Here is a 19242-nt window from a genome sequence, read left to right on the forward strand (position 1 = left end):
GGTCGGGAGCTCCTCAGTGTGTTTCCATCCTGCTTTTATTGACCTTTCCTCTGGGTTCCCTCACCAATTTTTGGCGTCCTCTGTACGTGACAGCCCCCTCCCTGTGAAACAGATACCTCACAACTCCGAGGACAGACTCGGGGCTAGAGTACCTTCTGTTCACATTTCATCCCCAGTGTTGAGCAAAGCACATGGCTGGGCTCAGATCAGCTCCCATGGAGCTCGTGCTGCTGCCCACAGGCTCCAGATGGAAGAATATTAATGTCCACAGCAGTAACTGCTGAAACCACAGCCCCTTGTCTGAGCCTTTTTGACTTTTCATAGAAGGAGATCTTCCTTCTACAGCATGTGTTTGCCCAGAACTCCTCATGGGGTCCCTCTCCATTGTGATTTATTGATGAGACAAACCAGGAGGAAGCCAGAGAACTGTCGACCTCACTGCAGGACAGAGGAGGAACTTCACCTTGCAGAGGGGCAGGTTAGATCCAAAACATGCTCAGAAAGAAGATGCCCAGCCCTGGAGCCACCACTGCCCCACTGCTGTGTGCTGCCAACACAGAGCAGCTCCCAGTTCATCTACAGTGAGGAACAAGGGGGTAACCATCAATGTTTTGGCTTTTCTTCTGCCATAAGCATAACTGAGGGAGCTCAACAGAAAGGTGAATTCTGCCAACAGGTATCACCCCAGTCTACGCGGCACAATTAAATAGAATTTTATTTTCAATAAATATACAATCTGCATCATACCAGACAATATGCTGTGAAAAAATAAAATGTACAGAAGCAACCAACAGGACAGCTTGACCGTAACTAAGTTCGCTTGGTGACCTGGAGAACTACCAGGGTTAACACACACAACACAGAAAGAGCCACTGCAGTCTGTGAGAGAACTAAAATTGTGTATTTTGGGTCTTCTTAACCGCAAAAGTCCCTGCAGGAGGTTTCTTTTGCACAGCACAAGTTTGGAAAGATGCGAGCTGGTTTTCCCGGTACAAATGGTATTGGAAATGTTTATTTTGCTATATCATCACTGTATCTACTACACACACAGACTGCTATCGAGAGTGGCAGGTCTCACTGCTGACGGGACATCAGATCCATCTGACGTGGGGCCGCACAGCCACACGTGTGCCCCGGCACACAAACGCACGCACTAACAGGAGCTTAATTCTGTTAAAACTAGTACAAGGACAAAACTGGAGTCAGAATCGATTTCACCACAGGTTCTACTGTTTAAAAAAATACTCTAGCCTAATTACCACGTTCACCAACGAGAGCACATGGGTACTTATATCTCTGAGAGGATGAGCCATGGATTTGGACTGGAAGGACAGCAGAGGCAACTCCCAACTCCTCCACCCACTCTGCGCTCACCATGGCACCTCCACGTGCAGCCCATGCCGCCCGGCCACGCGCTCCGCCACGCGGGATGCAAACAGCTGAGCGGTGCCGGGGGCAAGCAGCGAGAGGTCTGGCCCCAGGGGAACAGCCAGGACCCGGTGGGACATGGTTCACAGACGCCAGTGCGGCCAGTTGGGTGCTGGCAGCTGCTTCAATCCAACAGAGCTGCTGTGGGGTGTGTGTAGGGTGTGAGGTGGGGTGTTTTGGTCATTGGTTTATTGTTTTATCTTGTCCGCCTGCTTGGTCTGGCTGCCGTTCGTCTCCCACCTCATGTCACCTCCAGGGATGCCGGGGAGACGCGGTCGCACTCCTCCCGGGACCGCAGGCTGTGCCACTGCTCCACGGCCGTCCGGTGGGCGTTCAGCATCCGGCACCAGTGGTTGGACTCGGGGGCACCTGTCGAGTACTGCCCGATCACGATCCTCCCAATGAAGTCATTGCTGCTCTTCACGTTGTGCCCGTACACTGGGGAGAGCAGAAACAGAGACTGGTCAAGACAAAGGCACTGCTCGTCCACCCAGAGCCCTGCCCCAGGAAACCAAATATCCCCCACATGTCCCCTCACACTGTGTGCCAGATGCCGGCATTTTTGGTATGTGACTCGGCACCTCAAAAATGTTAGAGACCAAAACAGGAAGGAATAAAATAAGCTGTACTACCAACTAAAATACAATTCAAATAAGCAAAACACAGATCCACAGTTATGGAATTTAGCAAGAACAGGTCAAGTAGAATCATACAGTGGTTTGGGTTGGAAGAGACCTCAAAGATCATCCAGTTCCAGCTCCCCTGCCATAGGCAGGGATACCATCCACTAGAGCAGGTTGCTCAAAGCCCTTCGTGTCTGGCCTTGAAGCAGAATTACATCATGTAAAGAAGTGCCAAAAGCTCTGCCTGGGCATCGTGAAATGACAAAAGCAACCGTGCGACCTGTGCCTGGGGAAATGCAGAAGCAGCATCTCACACTCTCCTCCTCCAAATGCACGTGACCCAAACCGCTCCAGTGCTAATCGACAGCCTTCCCGACTGGAAAACAGGAACTACACACGTCCAGGCTGTCAGCAGGATGTTTACACGGAAAAGATTTGCCATAATTATCACTGCAGCTACTTGTTAGAAGACCAGGAAAGAAACTGAGGGAGAGACATCAACTCCACACCCCATCCTTTGGATTAGCCCAGTCTCCTGGAACAAAAGGCAAACCCTAATGATGGGCCCGATCCTGGGAAAGGCTGAACACTCCCACTAGACAGGAGCAAAAGCACTTTGTGTGCTACGAATTGAAGTCCTGCTTTGGCTCATTAGAAAGTTGAATAAAAAGTCTTTGCAAGCTGAAGCCAGGATATCCACAGGCACTGGCTGGAATATTAAGGATTAAAAAATCTCCCCAGGAAAGAGAGGGATTTTTAAGAACAAATGTCTGCAGGAGATCCAAATCCAGCCAGGCTTGCCCAGCAAGAGCATGTTCAGTGTGGAGTGGAGCTGTGAGCCCAGCACTGCCATCGCTGCCCCTGCCAGCAGCACCAGCTCCCCAGGGCTGCTGGAAACCAGCACTGGCAGCAAAGCTACATCTGGGATCCCTCACAGCACACCCTTCCAGGCAGAGAGGACACCGAGCACTATGCACTTGACCCCACTTTTAGTGGGGCACCTTTGTCAAGGCTGCATATTTCCTATTATAATACACCCCACAATTGATTAATGTTACTTTAATGTGGCACTTCATCACCTCCACGCTCTGCAAAGGCTTGTTCCTCATCACTGCACCAGTCTGGGATCTTATTCCCTGGGTGACTCAGGCACCACCTGCCAGTGCAGTCCCAAAATCAAGCTGAGCAAGGTTACATCTCACTATATCCCTTCCAACATACACAGTTCATAGGCAGAGATGTTTCTGCCCACCAAATTACCTGTGGATATTTTAAGTAATGGCAAACCTTCAAATGCCCAAGTAATTTGTCCAAATAATTTCCCTAAAAAACCCACTCCGCAACTCAGACTCCTGTAAGTTTATCTTCAAACAACGATTTGGGGTTCACTACCCCAGCAGGAAGACTGCAGCTGCTCTGCCCATCACCAGCAGCTATCTAGGGGTGACGCCATCAACTCTCTGAGATGTGTCGCCGAGCAAGTGCCCCTGTCAAGAGGCCAGGCAGGTGTTATTTGGAAAGGCCACCTTCTGAGGATGTGGTGAGGAATTTTAAGCCATCCATTTCCAACTAGTACACAGCTTGTCATGGTTATTAATGAGTTCTCCTACAAGGCAATGGATCACAAGCATAGCTAGCAGGACTATACTAAATCTCCTGCTATGATTTATTAGCCTAGAGAAATCAAATATTGTGATAAAATCTATGTGCCATGTAAAAGTACCCCCAAAACAAATTTCTAAACAGGATTTTTTCCATCTTTTTTTTTTCCATTCTTTTTTTTTCCAAAATGAAAGAAAATGAAAGAAAATCTTGGGAGACAATACTAAGTAATTTAAACCAAGAAGTCTTACTGGCCATCAATTAATCACAGGATAAATTAACAGTGGGGAAGTACCCCAGGCATACAAATTCTTCAAAAACATTCCATGCCAGGACTGTAAAACAAGCAGGTGTCCTAAGTAAGGGGACCTGTTATTTTACTGTTGATCCAAGTATTTTGAATTCCTGTAATGCAACTTGCTAATCTCATCGTGCCAGGTAATTAGCAAGCTGAGTCCTTTGGGGTATTAATGAGCTAATTATACAAGCATTGTTGCTTCTATCATTAACTAGTGTAGAGAGCACAGAGACTTATTGCTGAAGAACAGGGAAGACATTTTCCAAGGCCAAATGCTTACTCACACACAGACCATAAGAGGTGGCACTAGATCAATCTCAGGTTAACAAACTCGCAGCTTCACCACAGCAGCCTTCTCAAAAGATGAGAGATCTTTGTGGGCCAAAAATTCTGCTCCACTCATCAGTTCATGAGCCTTTTAAACTCAAGGACATGCTTTTCTGAGAGGCTAACTGCTGTATTGCACTCACAAATGGCCAGGATTTGCTGAGCAATTTGCTGATGGCTGAGTGGTACCGAGCTGTGGAACCTTACCCAGGAGAAGCTGGTATTGTGAAAATAAGCTCTTTCCTTTGCTCACATTCAGGAGCACAATTTTTCCTGTTGCTATCATTGGTTCTTCCAAGAACAGCTTGGAAAAGAGAATTGTAGGAGCCCAGGGGCCCAGGAGAGCAGCCGAAAGCAGAGGCTGGCTGTGTCATCGTGCCGTGGGCTTCTGTCCTGGCACAAGGAGGGGGAGCAGCTCCCCAAGTCCTCCTTCAGCTCCAGCAATCACTTCTCAAACACAGGAGCAACCGTTTCCTTGAGCATCAACAAGCAACCACCAGCCACTGCTGTGCTGTTTACACTCCTGTCTGACACTTCAGCCTGCTCCAAAACCCTGCAGAAGCAGTTACCATCACACTCTTGAAACAGACCCCTCAGGTACTCATGGACTGACAAGGGCTCCTTGTGCTCAGACTCAGGAAGTAAAAAGCACCTGCTCTTTCCTTCCAGCTTCTTCCACAACAGGTAGAGGTGGAGAAGCCCCTGTGGTCCAGCCATGGGCAGCAGCTGAGCACTGCTCCATGCTCCAAGCTCAGGTGACAGTACAAGTGGACTGAACTGTGTTCCCCGATGCCTGAGCATCCCCTGACAGTCTGAAAGGAGCTCAGAGTAAACTTCAGATTAAATCTCCCCTTGGCCACAAAAAACAGTAACTCCATGGAGCTGCTCAGAGGCAGAAAATGAAGTAATTATCATCTGGGATTTTCAGACTGACCCAGACTCTGGTTATGAACAGGTAGATGCTGCTTTCCATTTAAGAAACCTATTTTCCTGACAGAAACTATACACCTGATCTCATGAGCTTTTTTTCCTACCATCAGGGTAATTTACACAATAGCAACATCCATTTCTAGGCCAACACAGAGCAGAAAGCAATTAAAGAAGCAGAGGTCAAACCAATTCCTTCTGCAGCTGCTCTTCACCGAGGGATGCATTTGGAAACAGAAAGGCTCCTTAAAAAGAAATTCTTCATAATAGAAATGCTGAAATACAGAAGAAAATTGGGTTCACTTATGTCCATTAAATGGGTTGAATTCTTGAGAACAAGTTACATGATGTAAATAAAACATTCTCATGTTATACACTTATTGATGCAGCACTCCTAAATGATGCATATCAAAGTGATGGGGCCCTCAGTGCCACATGAAACATCTTTGGGGTAAGGGCCCATGTGCCCCACAGGGCTCCTGCACAGGAGGGGTGACTGAGGGCCCCCCAGCCTGGCTGCCTGCTCCCTGCAGGGCTAAGAGCACAGCACGGTGGGTATCAGGCACTGCACAGCCCAGAGCTTCTCCCCAGCAGGGCAGCGACTTCCAGGGATGTGATGACACTTGGAGCTCCAACATCTGGCTCCAGGTGCAACTCCAGCCTGAGCTTTCCCCTTGTCTCCTACCAACCTCAGTCACATGGAATCGCATTTTACCAGTCAACTGTTTTGCATGTCACTACATAACCAACCCATGAGGTTGCCTAGGTGGCATCAGCCCTGGCACCAGATCCAGCCAAAACACCCTTTACCTTCCCCTTTACCACCACACTGAGACTTGCAAACTGCCTACCTGTGAAGAGCACGACTGCAAAGCATTTGTCATCTGTGAGTTACCTGCAATAGTACAATTTAAGCTGGCATTTCAGATACTAATTCATCCTTTGATTGAACTTATTAGCAGCCTTGGAATGACCAGGGAGGAGCACTGACTCGGAAAATTTCCTTAAGCTAACTTCAAGGCTACCAGTACCACATATGTGATGGGGAAAAGCTTGTGACTTGCAGCTGGGGCCGGTCACAAAACCTCTGCACCTCCTGCAAACCCTTTTTCAGATGTGCTCAGCAGTTACTCAGCAGTTAAGGCTGTGCTGCACCACCAAGTACGGCCGCACAGCGCCTCTGCTGCTGCCTCTCTGGGAGTAACAGCAGAGGAATCTCAGCGTGCTGGAACAGCTGAGAGCTCCAGCACAAGTACCCAACTCTTCTTCAGTCACCTACATTGTTACCTGCAACACAATTAAAACCATTTAACTCAGACAAAAGAAAAACAAGCAAAAACATGCCCAAGGCTGCACATGGGCAACTGAGGGGCAGAGTCTCCCTGAGGACACAGGTCTCACAGGTTCTCTGGCAGAACCACAACACTGTTTGCACTGACCCATCAGCACTTCCTGCACTTCCCACTTCAGCCTCAGCGCTTGGCAAGGTCTCAGAAAGTGCCCCCTTCACACACCTGCCCCACTTGGGCAGGCAGTGCCTCAACCCACCCTCGGCAGGCAGGAGCCAGTGCCCAGCCCTCTCTGTGCTGACCACCAAGCGCTGTCACCAGCCACTGGGGGTGAGCTGTCAGGTTAAGTAGGACTGAAAACTAATTCTGAACTGCTTGACATCAATATTGAAAAGCTATTTAGCATAAAGAGGTGCTGCAAGGAGCAGCAGCAGCTGGGCTAATGATGCACACCGAGAAGGTCACAGGTATGGACCAAATCCTGCCCCTTGCTCCCTGATCGTGGCCCATCATATTTAGTAGAGAGGAGAGAAAAGCACAGGAGAAGATGCCGTGGTTTCACATTTATCAATTTAATCTCTGTCAGGCTCCGATGTGCACGTAAAACTCACTTCCCAGCCTCTCCTCTGTGAGACTGCTCCCTGCAATGTCTGCACCTGCCCACTTCCAGAGGGAACTGGAACTACTCGAGCGTGTGGCCGAATCCTGGCACAGCTCCAGCATCCAGCTGATGCTCCACGAGGGAGAATGCCACCACAACAGGACGCTCTCTTTGGAAAATCATCTCCCTCCCTCAAGGGCAGCCCCTGTGCTCTGGCTGGGGCACCCAGGGAAGGGGACCCTGCTGATGCACCCTGAGCCAGGCATTTGCCTAAGCAGGGTCTGGCCTCAGACAGGGAGAGGAAAGTCCTGTAGGAGACAGCAGGGACCCGGGGTGCAGGGAAAGTGCAAGAGCACAAGTGTGTCTTACAGAGATCTCAAGGGCATGCAGGGAGGACACCTCATGAAATTACCTCATCAGGAGAAACTGGAGTAACGGGCTGGATGCATCTATCACAACAGCCCAGAGGATACTGAAAAGGAGTATCTACAGCTGGCTTTTTCCACCTCCAATTCCTCCTTTTTTAAAATCGCATCTTAATTCTCTGCACTATGAGCCCCAGATCCAACAAAGCACACGGATGGTTTCACGCGTATTTACACACCTCACACAAAGAGGCTCCAGCACCAACCCCATACAGCACCTCCATACAGCACCTGCACGAAGGCAGGGATGGTCGTGAGGGAGAGGCAGCCTCTGCCTGCACGACCATCTCCTCTGATGGCCACAGGGCCAGGCACAGGCATTCCATTTCCAGACACTGCTCTGCCACCCACAGCAGCTCCCACCACCAAGACTTTTCCTCATTTGATACACGGGGAGATTCCGGCCTTGCGAGACATTTGAGCAATTCCTTTCACCACAGTGTGACCCAAACAAGATGGAGAGGCAACACTGCTTAAATTAAGGGGCTTGGCAAAAGCAGTAAGCACCGAGCAGCCTGGAGAGAGGGGGACTTGCTCCTTTCTTTAGGAGAAAAAGATTCCCCCAAAATTCCAGAGAACTCCAGCACAAGCCATTTCTGCCACATCTGATGTGGTACATTTAATAATTAAGGCCACTTGAAGAACCTAATTCTGCCTTCTAAGCAAGCAACAGATTGGCTCAGGAAGCATTAGCATATTGTTGCTCTCACCAGGATTAATGGTGTTTCACTCCTCCTCGTTAAAGAAGCCAGTGTGCTGCAAAAAGCCAAATCCATCCATGGAGCATCTTCCCTGAGTGACCCTGGGCCAGGATTGGGGCTGCAGACTCCACTCAGTGCCTCCAACCAACCCTTGCCACCTGCTCTGCTCTCACCTGCTCCAGGCTGACAGACAGCATCTGTCATGGAGGGGGACATCCAATCCCCCACAGATGGGGATTGAGAATTGAGAGCAACAGGGACCTTCCTCCTCCCAAAGGGGATTTGAAGCCTTTGCATTGTACCTCTGCAGAGAGGCTCTGCCAGGCAGGGCAGGCTTCAGGAGGCCACTGTCTCCCCCTGCCAGCACATCTCCCTGTGCCCTTCTCCCAGCACCCTGAGGTGTCCTCACGAGACCTGCTGGGACACCTGGAGTGGCCACAGCCCCTGGAGCAACCTGGAGCAGTGCACTGCTCTCCTCAGACTTGGGCATGGACCATATGGTGTCTGCTGCATAAATGCATCAAGTGTTTTATAATGCCAGACACAAAGGCCAAATTCTGATCTAAATTAAACAGGTATAAATCCCCAGAAAACCCAGTGCTGACATCAATGGCTTTTTCCATTTTTTCTCCTTTGGCTAAGGTGGGATTACACAGGTTTAAGCAAGGATTAGACTTTGCTTCTGAGCTCCAGATATGGGAAATATACAGACAGTCCAATACTTCAGAAAGACACATTTAATAGACATTAAGAAACAATTTTCCAGCGTCAAGTTGTCTAATTATCCATCCATCTAAAAGATGCTATGGTGCCCAACACAATAGTGTTTAAAAAAAGAAACCACTTCTTCCACCAGCATTCCACCATGGGAAAAAAACCCAGTTTAGTCTGACTCATACATTAGGGAAGATTTGTTCCCCATATATGTGTGCAAAACACAAAGTGCCTGAATGTTTGTTGGTTTTTTTTTTGTTGCAAAGAAAAAGCAACAAGAGAAAGGTGAGATGAGCATCTGAGTCAGCAAGTCAAAATGTATATGTGTGATGACTCCAGATACATGGTGGTTTCCATCCTGGCATCTCAAGGTCATGCTTCCACACAGCCAGGGAAATCAAAATTCAGATGTATTTCAGGGGAAGCCTGAGAAAAAAACATTATCAACCTTCAACCTGCTCAGCTAATTGAGATATTTCAAAATCAGTCGGTTAATTAAAAAAATACCACTGAAAAGCCTTGCTACCTCTGCATCCTGTTCATGGAACATTTACAAACCTCATGCAGCAGGCAAACACCGGAAACATCACCTTGTCTCCAACATCTACACCACAAATCTGACCAGCAGAGCTGATGGTGAAAGACAGTGTTAAGGGCTGAAGAGAGAATGCTCGTGACCTGCACCCTCAGCCAGCACTTACAGGGAAGATCTCACCAGATGTCACACACATATCAAGGTCAACTTCTCCACCAACAAGCAAACTCTAGCCCAGTCTGCTTCCCTCCCCCAGGCAGAGCATCCTGTCCTGCTGGAGCCATGGCCAACTTCCACAGGGCGATGGGGCAGTGGGATGAGCCCCACCACTGCTCTCCATCAGATACCATCAGCCCCAGTGCTGTCCTAGCTCCAGCTACACTCCCAGCCAGGTCAGATGGCAAAGCAGGTTTTCCCTCTGCAATTGCACAGACAGTGCACGAAAATGATTTTTCCCTCTTTGGGGACTCTGGTCTCTTCACAAGCCATAAAGATCCTGCCACTGTAAACACGTACAAGAGCTTATTTACATGGAGAAAGACACACACAGTCACCACGAGGACCTTGGGGAGATAAATATTCCCTAACTGTGAATGCTGAAGGTTGCCTTTTTTATGGTAAGTGATCAAAAGATGTTAACGAGTCACCGAGATGCAGTTTGCCCTGGAGTGCTGATGGTTTTTATTGGGCCATCTGGGCTTTACTGCAACACAAACAGCATTACTGACGATTGTTATTAACGACATTATAATCATTAACAAAATACTACAGTGCTCAGATTTCAGGTGTTGTCCACCCTCCCGCTGCACAGCCCAGGATTTCTGAAGGTTAGGCCGGGATTTAGAGGACAGCCTGCCCAAAATCCAGCAGTGGGGACAGCATAGGGTCTCTGGGCACCCAGCATCCAGCTCTCCTGAGCACAGAGGCTGCATCTCAAACAATCTTTTTTCTTCTTGGAAATGACAGCTGGCAGCCCTGCTGTCAGGACCAAATTCCACCTTCCCCTTACCACTGGACAAAGAGTAACCAACACCTTTGTTCACAGGTATACACAGTTAGGAGAACACCCTGCCTTTCACAGCCTGCCCCATTTCTCTGCAGCAGGTGAGCCCATGACTTGCCTGCACTCAAGCACAAGGTGGCACATGGGGGGATGATGTCAAGTTGCCAAAAAAACAGGAAGTGGAAAAAAGAACCATCCAAGAGTGCATTTCTGTTAGATATGGCTGCTTATTACCTAGACGACATATTTGATAGAGTAAATGAAAAATCAAACATCATCTCCACCAGCTGTTGACTCACTCATCATCTTTTTTTTTTTTCCTCAGGACATTAGACTTGTTATGAGTATCAGTGGCTTTCCTGGTTTCAGCCTCTTTGGGTGAGAAGCTGTGAACAGACAATACTTGCAGCAGCAATCCTGACCCTGGATGCCTCTTCCTGGAGAGGACATCTCCACCTGAGCTCATCCCACCTCATTGTAGGCACTAGACTGGGACATGTGAGTTAATGTGGAGTGACAGCTCCAGTAAGCATTAGAGGTAGGAACAGAGGGCAAGGCAGAAAGGCAGTTTGTACAAGGTGTCCTGCACCAATGTGGAAGGAGAAGCATTTTGGTCTGTAAATGCCAATAATTTACAGTATTGAATCCTTATATGCCTAAGGAGGAGGAAGGATCAAAGAATCAGCCCAACCACCACCTTTCCCAATCTTGGCTAATGCAAAGCTGTCTCTGTGCACCCCATCTTGGAGGCACCCACTGCCCCCTTCCTAATCCAGCCATGCTTCAACCCTGGCTTTGGTCTGAGTCCAGCTCTCCAGAGCACCACCAGGAAAGCAGGGAGCAGGACAGTGCCTTACTGTCCACTCGCAACACTTGCACACACAGTCCTGGCTAAATCACAGCAAAATGGTGGAGAAATCCTTACCAGAGTGCACTAAACCCAGACGGTTTTATTCAAGATGTGCAACAGAAAAACACGCAGGGGAAAAAGAATTAATTCTACTTTGTCTGGATAGTGCCTTACTTTGCAGTGTGGTACCAGCCCCATCAGGAGCCTGGAGCCCCAGCTGATGGGAACTGGCAGGATTCCATGGCTTTCCAGTGAAGCCAAGCCAATGTAAAGACAGCTGCAGACTGGGTCCAAAATATGAAGCCACAGAAAAGGTTCCCCTAAATTATTGAAGACATGCTCACTTCTGGCTCCCATGACTGCTTTTACAGCTCCCTCTCTCCATTCAAAGCATCATCACCCACCCGTTAAGCAGGATTATTTTCCTTTTCAATTGGACTTTGACTCAACAGCAAATTTAATTAACTGACCTAATGGACTAGAGCTGTGTATTGGAAAAAAGAAAAAAAAAAAGAAATAAAAAACAACTCCCAACAAAACACACAACAGAAAGAACCATTACTGCAGTAAAAAAAAAACAAAAACAAAACCACCCAAGTTAAACCAAAACACCCAAGCACAGCAGGAGCAGCCAGCCCGAGGACACCCACAGCAGTGCCATACCCAAGCTGTGTGTCACCCTTCAGTCTGAGAGCAGCCAGGAAATCCTGCCCCACCGCTCTTCCAAAAAGCTCTGCACATTCCTTCCCAGCTTTGGAGCCGCTGGGGACATCTCTGGCCTGGGATTATTTATTGCAGCGTTCAAAGCAAGCAATATGTCACTTTGAAAGTGAAGCACCACTTACAAGGCTCACCGCTGAAACCCGACTGCATGATGTATGGTGATAATTCAGCCAACTTCCCATTGGCTTATTTTGAGACTACATCCCTTTGCACAGAAAAATTTAATCAGAGATCCACTCATTAATACTGACTTCATCCACTGTGGTGAGGAGCAGCACATTCCCCTCACCCTCCTGTCTGCACACAGCTGCTACTCTGTTTGCCTTTTCTGCTACTAGTAGGAAAAGTGGAAAACAAAGAATAGAGTGTTTCCCACCTGTCACAAGATCACCTGATGGAAGCTTCCAAGAACAAACTCATCGCTGCACATGCAAGGTACAGTCAGGGTGACATGCATGCAAAACAGTGATTAATTATAGATGTTTTGCTGAGGAAATTTCTGAGCATGAAGGGCAAAATTTAAATTGCTGATCAGCATCACTTTTGTTCTAATATGTTTGGAAACAAACTGATGGGTTGGAATTAGCCTCCTTGTACCAGCTTTGACACCTGTATCTGGCATGTAAAAAGTAAAATTAAAAAATACTTCAAAATACATCCTTCCTGAAGCAGATTCCTTTCTTTTCATCAAAAAAGGGTGAGTTATGGGTGGAAAGTTGACAAAAAACATGTTTGTGAAGCATAAGAGCCCAGTGTGGTGGAAGAGTGTGGGTCCCACCACCCAGCCCCTCTGACCCTCCAGACAGCAAGATGGTCCAACCCTGCTCCTGATGGTGCCCGAGCTCCACAGCTCCATAGGCTGGGTGAAACCACAGTGTGAGAGGGAAACCCACCCTTCATCAGGGTCCCTGCAGCCCTGCCCAAGATCTCTCTGCTGGGAAATGGCAGAGAATGCCACCAACCACAGCAGGTCCCTCGCCCAGTGCTGCTGCCCAGCCGGGGACCATCCCTGTGCTCTGCAACTCCTGCTCCCACCAGCACCTCGACTGCCAAGCTCTACTGCCTGGTTTTACACCTCGAGAACAAAAATAGGAGATTCAGAAATTGTTTAAAAATAAGAGTTCCTATCCCAGCCAAACATCTCCAGCGCTGACAAAGCTCTTGAGTGAAGTCAGCTTGGGACTGCTCCTGGCCCACAGCCTGCATGGTCTGTGTCTGGGTCCACCTCAGCTGTGCCACACAGGGCTTGGCACTGAATCTCAGTCCTTCAGAAATAAAGGCATGAACAAACCTGCTTACAGAATAGGAGAGGTCAGTGTGAAGCACCTCCAGCTGCATCATCTCACCAGCAAACCATGTCGAATTTTTGCCAGTGTCTGGGCTCTGGGATCATTCACTACTGCCCTCTCATTCTTCTAATTGTTGACTTTGTGCCCAAGTTGGCTGTCACTGAGAAGTGCAATTAACGCTCCTGCTCTTCCTCTGCACAAAAGCATTCCAAGTGGCACCAGTTAAGCCAGGATTGACACAGTGTGCTCCCAGCCAGCTCCAGCTGTTGGATGGCAATGCTGGGAACAGCTTCTGCAGAGGACAGAGTGCAAATTAAGCTTCCCTGGAGACCCCAGCGATGGCCACCCCTTGCAGGGTGGCTACTGGGACAAACACTGCCCTGCATGGGCTCATCTGCACACCCACAACTGCTGCTTTGTTCACCCCAGAGCCAACCATGACCATGCTGAGCCAGTAACACCACCACAGTTACCTGTGAACACCAGGCTGGTATTCTCCAACTCTTCCTGTGGAACCTTGAAGCTGAAGGACTCATTGTAGAAGGGATCTATCGTGCCCCGCATGCAGGAGGTCTTCTTGGTTTTTGTTAATTTTAATCCATGAACAAGCTGAATTTTCACAAAGGGATCTGGCAAAAAGCACAAGGCACAGGCTCTGCATTACAGGCATCATGAGTCAGTACCCCTGTTCATGAAGGCTGGGCACTACAGGGATGGACCACGATGAGAAACAGCCTTTGGAAATGGTAGGGACTTGTACCCCCACACTGCTCCCAGGGATTTGCAGTGGAGACAAAAGTCAGGCAGCAGGATTAAAAACAGTCCTTGCCAAAACCACAGTTAATGACAGCCTTGATACAGACCAAGCACGCTGTTCTTTTTGGAAAATGCCAATATTCTGGCAGCAGCAGTGGCTGGGGCAGGGAACATGGGAAAAACACCTGAGAACGTAAGCATGGAGCAGTTACCAGCCAGCATGCTCAGAGCCAGCAGGGAGCACTGCCCACGGGTTGCCTTACAGAACACAAGGGGGGAACATTAAAGCTCCTGGTTCCTCACCTCACCCTGGCACAGAGATTTTTACTTTAAATGTGGCAAAGGTATTCACAGGGTAAGCGCTCCAAATACTTTCATTATTCTTGGTTATACATTTAAGACGAATATCCAGAGCCTTGTGTTGATAAGAACTGAGCATCCAAATCCCACTGGGTCCCCCACAAATTGCTGCCTCACCACTGATGTGCTTTAGAGGCACATATATATAATCTGTGCATGAGTAATGTGAGAAATGCACTGCCCTTTACCTGAACCTTGGCTCATGTCTGTCTGAAGGAGCTGTTTTGCTCTGATGATGTCCACGTTCAGTCTTCCCGCGCTGGGTAGATAGTTTAGTGACAACAGCAGCTCTCCCAGCTCCACTTCATTCTGCAAGGAAAAGGCAATGTGGAAATTTAGAACAGAGCTCAGAGGGGAAGGGAAGAGAAGGAAGAGAAATTAAATAAATCCCATTTGTCTAAGTGCCTGAAAAATGAATTTTAGTCACGCTCTGAACTGCAACCAAGAACCATCTGGTGGCTTCTCGTCCTAAGCAGAAACAAGAAAAAATACTATCCCCGAGTGAAAATTGTTCTTTAATCACTAATTTTTCCCCAGCTTTTCAGCAGCAATGCAAAGAAGACCTAAAAGGAGGCAGAAATACAAGGTCAGTAGTTTTTACCTGCTCCATTTTGAATGGTTCCAGGTGGTTCTGATCTTAGCCACGTGCAGAACATAAATCCATTCGAGAAGATATTATCTTTACTTCCCAGCCCCCAGGGACCACACCAGCCACTTGGGAAATTCAGGCATGCAGTGGTTAATGTATCCCTGAGTCACAAGAAAGCAGTCCAGAGGAGACATTCCCTCAGCATCCAGCCATCTACCCAGAGACCACGGCACAGTCTGACTCTGCCCTTGCTGTTCATCAGGCTGCACTACTGCCACAGCTCTGCTTCAATACAGCTGTGCAGCCATTATTTCTTTTCCTTCTACTTAGTGATGCTTAAAACTAGTAATTAAAGAGCTGGAGAGCTGATATCACTGCTCCTCTTCTGCCTTGCACAACCTGGCTCTGAGATGCTCTCATTGTCAGATGCAAAATACACACACTGAAACAACTCTGGAGCCTGAAAACACACCAGCCAGTCCAGGAAGGGCATTGATCCATCTGCCTTGTCCTGCCTCAGGTCCACACAGGAGTGCAGAGCTAGTTCTTCATCCCAAATAGTCAAACAGTTCAAAACCAAACTAGATCAGGTGGTTACAGCCCATTTCCAAGAGGAAAAAGAGCAGCAGTGGTATTGCAATCATAACAAAAGGCTTAAATATCTTTACTGATGCCCCATATAGTAGATTACAGAAACCAGAAACTAAAGGGCTGGATAGACAATAAAGTAAAAAGCTCTGAGACACAGTCACAGCCTGAACTGACCCAAAGAACCAGGTTCATCAGCAGATGGGGCAGCACACAAGGCACAATCCCTGGCAAGACATCAGTGGCTCAGGGAAACTGAGGCTGGGCTGCTGGGAAACCCAACCAGTTCATGGCCATTCAGCTGCAAGTGGAAAAGCACAATTTCCACTGGGTGCAGAAGAATCAGAGGGCTCAGACCAAACCCAGGAGCAGCACAGCACCTCCTGCCTGGCTGGCCAGCAGCCTCCAACAGCTCCTGCTGATGGCAGGTCACTTGGCTCCTCACCCAGCAAGCCAAGCACTAGAAGTGATGTCAGGTAATGGCATTAGAAGTTTTTCCCAAGACACTCGTTCATGCTTTTCAAGTGTGCCCATAATTCTGTTAATTATTTTAAGGGAAGGAACATGCAAGCCCCACCTCCACAGAGGCCACGGCAGGATGGGTGTGCTCAGAGCCAGCAGGGAAGAGCAGCCCCACTGCAGGCAGCACCAGCAGCATTTGCAGCCCTAACACAAGGTCTTTTCAGAAGGAAGCCCAGATCCCTGGATAGCTCACCTCCCCAGGCAAGTGACTCAGCCTTTTCAAGGCACTTAATTCCAGCAGCCAACTGCCTCTGATATTATAAATGCATTATTTCCAGCTTAGCCACGAGGATCTGGGAAACATGCTTCAAATCCTGCCCTGGTGCCTGAGGGGATGTCAAGCACTCGAGAAAAATGAATCAGTTGCCAATAGTCACCACACTTTCCTCCCTGGCACATTATGCTGGCACTGCCCTCACTGTGCTGCTGCACCACATCCACCACGTTTCTCCTGCAGTCCCCTGCCATCATTAGCAAGCAAGCAAAGAATTCACGGGTTGCCCCGAGAAGTGGGAGGTACAAGGCACACCTCCAAAACCTACGGGAGGTTTTAGTTCCCTATGCTTTCCCCGAAAAGCTTTGCTGATGTGACAGTCTTGCTCACCCGCACCTTGGAAACACTCTGTGCTGCTGTACCCACTGACCCCCGTGCCCATCCCCTTGTCCACAGGCATCTTCACCAGCATTAGGGCACGCTGTGCCGGGGGCAGCATGCACAGAAATGTTCTGTCACACACACTGGAGCATCCCCAAACCTCAGGCTCACGCAGGGGCTGAGCTGAGAAGAGGGATCATGCACGAGAGGTGTCATCAGCATGCTGTTCAACGGAGGGCAAGGAAGTGTCTGAATTTTACGTTTCCCGGGTCTTTTCATCAGGAAACTAAAATGTTGTTGGTTTTGCCTTCAATGTTTTGCTCACAGAAAGCAGAGTGCAGAGGTGCCCCTACCAACCTGTGCTAAGGCATCATTTCAGTTGCCATTATTATGCTGATGACGTGCTGAATTCTGCCAAGATCCCAGATGACCCTGGAAAAGCAATTTCCTGTTTGATGAGATGCTGGGAGTGACACCAAGTCTGGGATGTCTGAGACTCTCCTGAAGCTCTGATTAACATTTCACTCCTGGCTGTTCCTCTCCACAGTTGTATTACACAGCCAGGTTGGATTTGCAGCCCTGGGCTCGCCTGTGATCCAGAACCTTCTGCAGTTACTGCCTGGGTTGAACCCAGAAATTTTGAAGCAGAATTCTTTTTTCTTCTTTTCTGTCATCTCTGAAACACAAAGAGGCTCCCCCAAAGGAAGATGAGCTTCTAACTCATGCCATTTGCACATCTTGTTTGGACCAGGGTAATTCCTTGCTCGCAGCCCCCCAGACTGTTTGTTGTGCATTGCTATAACACCAGCAAAATTCTGCAGCTGAAACCCTCCCCAGTCCCCGACGGGAACCAGAGCACATTACATCAGCACAGACATCTATGCAACACTCCTAATGAAGTTTCAGATTGATTTTCTTCCTCAAGGTTATCTGTGATGATACCTCCAGGCACATTAAAAACCTGATAGTTTCGAACAGTTTGCTCTAACAGGTTTTCTACAGCATCCTGTGACACATAGCCATCATTTTGGGAAGGCTGAGCTATTAAGGATCAGAACCTGAAAAAAAACCCAACTTACCAATGGATAAGAACAGTGTTTCCTACTTAAGGTATATCGAAAAGAGTCACAAAATCCCTTCTAAAGTGTAAATTGTCTTTGCATTTTGGACAGCCATAAGAAAGCCTCTGCTGTACAAAAAGCTTTAGGAAGAAGATATCCTATGGAGAGGTTCTGCCCACAATGGGCAACTCCTCCTCTAGGCTCTTCCTCAGCAAAATACACCCCACAGCATCCCAGTCCTCCGCAGAAAGGGCAAGGAGCAAACAGCACTGAGGGGAAGGGGTGAGGTGACTGAAATGACAGCTGGAAGCAGAAGAGATAGATAAGGATAAAGAGAAAACAATAAAGAAGAAAAATTGCTCAGTGATGGAGCTTTAAAGACTGAAGAGAGAAAGGAGGAAAAAAAACCCCACTGAAATGGAAAATACAGAGTGAAAGAAAGATGGCAGAATGTTATAATACAAAATAGGAAAACAAACATAGGTTAAGAGCTAAAAATACTGTTATCATGACAGACAATAATCCATCATGGCTGTCTGTCTCAGCTCCCACAACTCCAGTGACCTGAAGGGTGGGGGTATCCTTCCCTCTGCCAGGCTTTGCCCAGGGCATCTCCCACACTGGCCACAGGTGAACTGCCAGGTTGATTTCAACATCCTGCTGCTGAGCAAGCATGGCCCCACATAACCAATCCACATTCATCATCAGTGATCCTGCAGCATTCCTTCAACTAAACAGCCACTAAGCTTTTGGATAGCTAAAAAAAAGATGGAGAAAAAGGAAAAAAAACCCTGACAACATTCCCTTTCATATTTAATTTCCCATGACTGTCACAAGCATGGACCCCCATTTCACACTGATGCACACAGCCTTGAGCCAGCTGTTATGCCAACTCTCTGAACTAAATCTCTGTCTGTCCAGCACTTTCTGCCTGTATGAGACATGGGGATGGCATTAATTTCAATAATACACCGTGCTACCAAATGCAAGGCATCATCCCCATTCCCCAAGGATGGCTCCTCCTCAGGGCTGCAATGGATAAGCCAAGGAACATGGGCACCAAGAGCAAACCTGGTAAATGCACAACTGGGGGCCTCCAAGCCACATGCCATAACCTCCTGGCAGAGCAAATACTACTGACAGCCAAGAGAATGTTCTGAAATCAGTCATTACCTGAAATCCTTTCTCCCTTTTCCTCCCCAGCCAAGGCACTGTAAGAACAACAGTGCAGTACTTGTAGGCTCATCCCCGAGAGATGGGAACGAAAAATTGCAAAGCTGCCATGGCAAAGCCACTCTGTTTGTGGAGCACATACCATCTTGAACATAAGAACTGACAGGTCATTCTAGTGCACTCGTAGTATGAAGTTAAAAAAGCAAGTCCAATACATACTCCCTCTACTACAAAAATGGCTTAATTTGAGGGAAGGAATTTCA

The 19242-nt window shown here is 48.2% G+C and overlaps 1 protein-coding gene across 1 annotated transcript in view; it reads right to left on the reverse strand.

The window, feature by feature from the left end:
* Positions 1 to 697: 697 nt before the first annotated feature.
* The window catches only part of SYT17 (synaptotagmin 17), a 34002-nt gene continuing 15457 nt past the window's right edge, over positions 698 to 19242 (reverse strand). The window contains exons 6-8 of the mRNA XM_064672917.1: positions 14640 to 14760; positions 13809 to 13964; positions 698 to 1866 (exon numbers count right to left, since the gene is read on the reverse strand). Of these exons, the coding sequence (XP_064528987.1) occupies positions 1670 to 1866; positions 13809 to 13964; positions 14640 to 14760 (474 nt within the window). The 3' untranslated portion in view covers positions 698 to 1669. The remainder of the gene's footprint in view (positions 1867 to 13808; positions 13965 to 14639; positions 14761 to 19242) is intronic.

This window comes from Pseudopipra pipra, chromosome 16 (genome assembly GCF_036250125.1).
Source record: "Pseudopipra pipra isolate bDixPip1 chromosome 16, bDixPip1.hap1, whole genome shotgun sequence".
Lineage (NCBI taxonomy): Eukaryota > Metazoa > Chordata > Aves > Passeriformes > Pipridae > Pseudopipra > Pseudopipra pipra.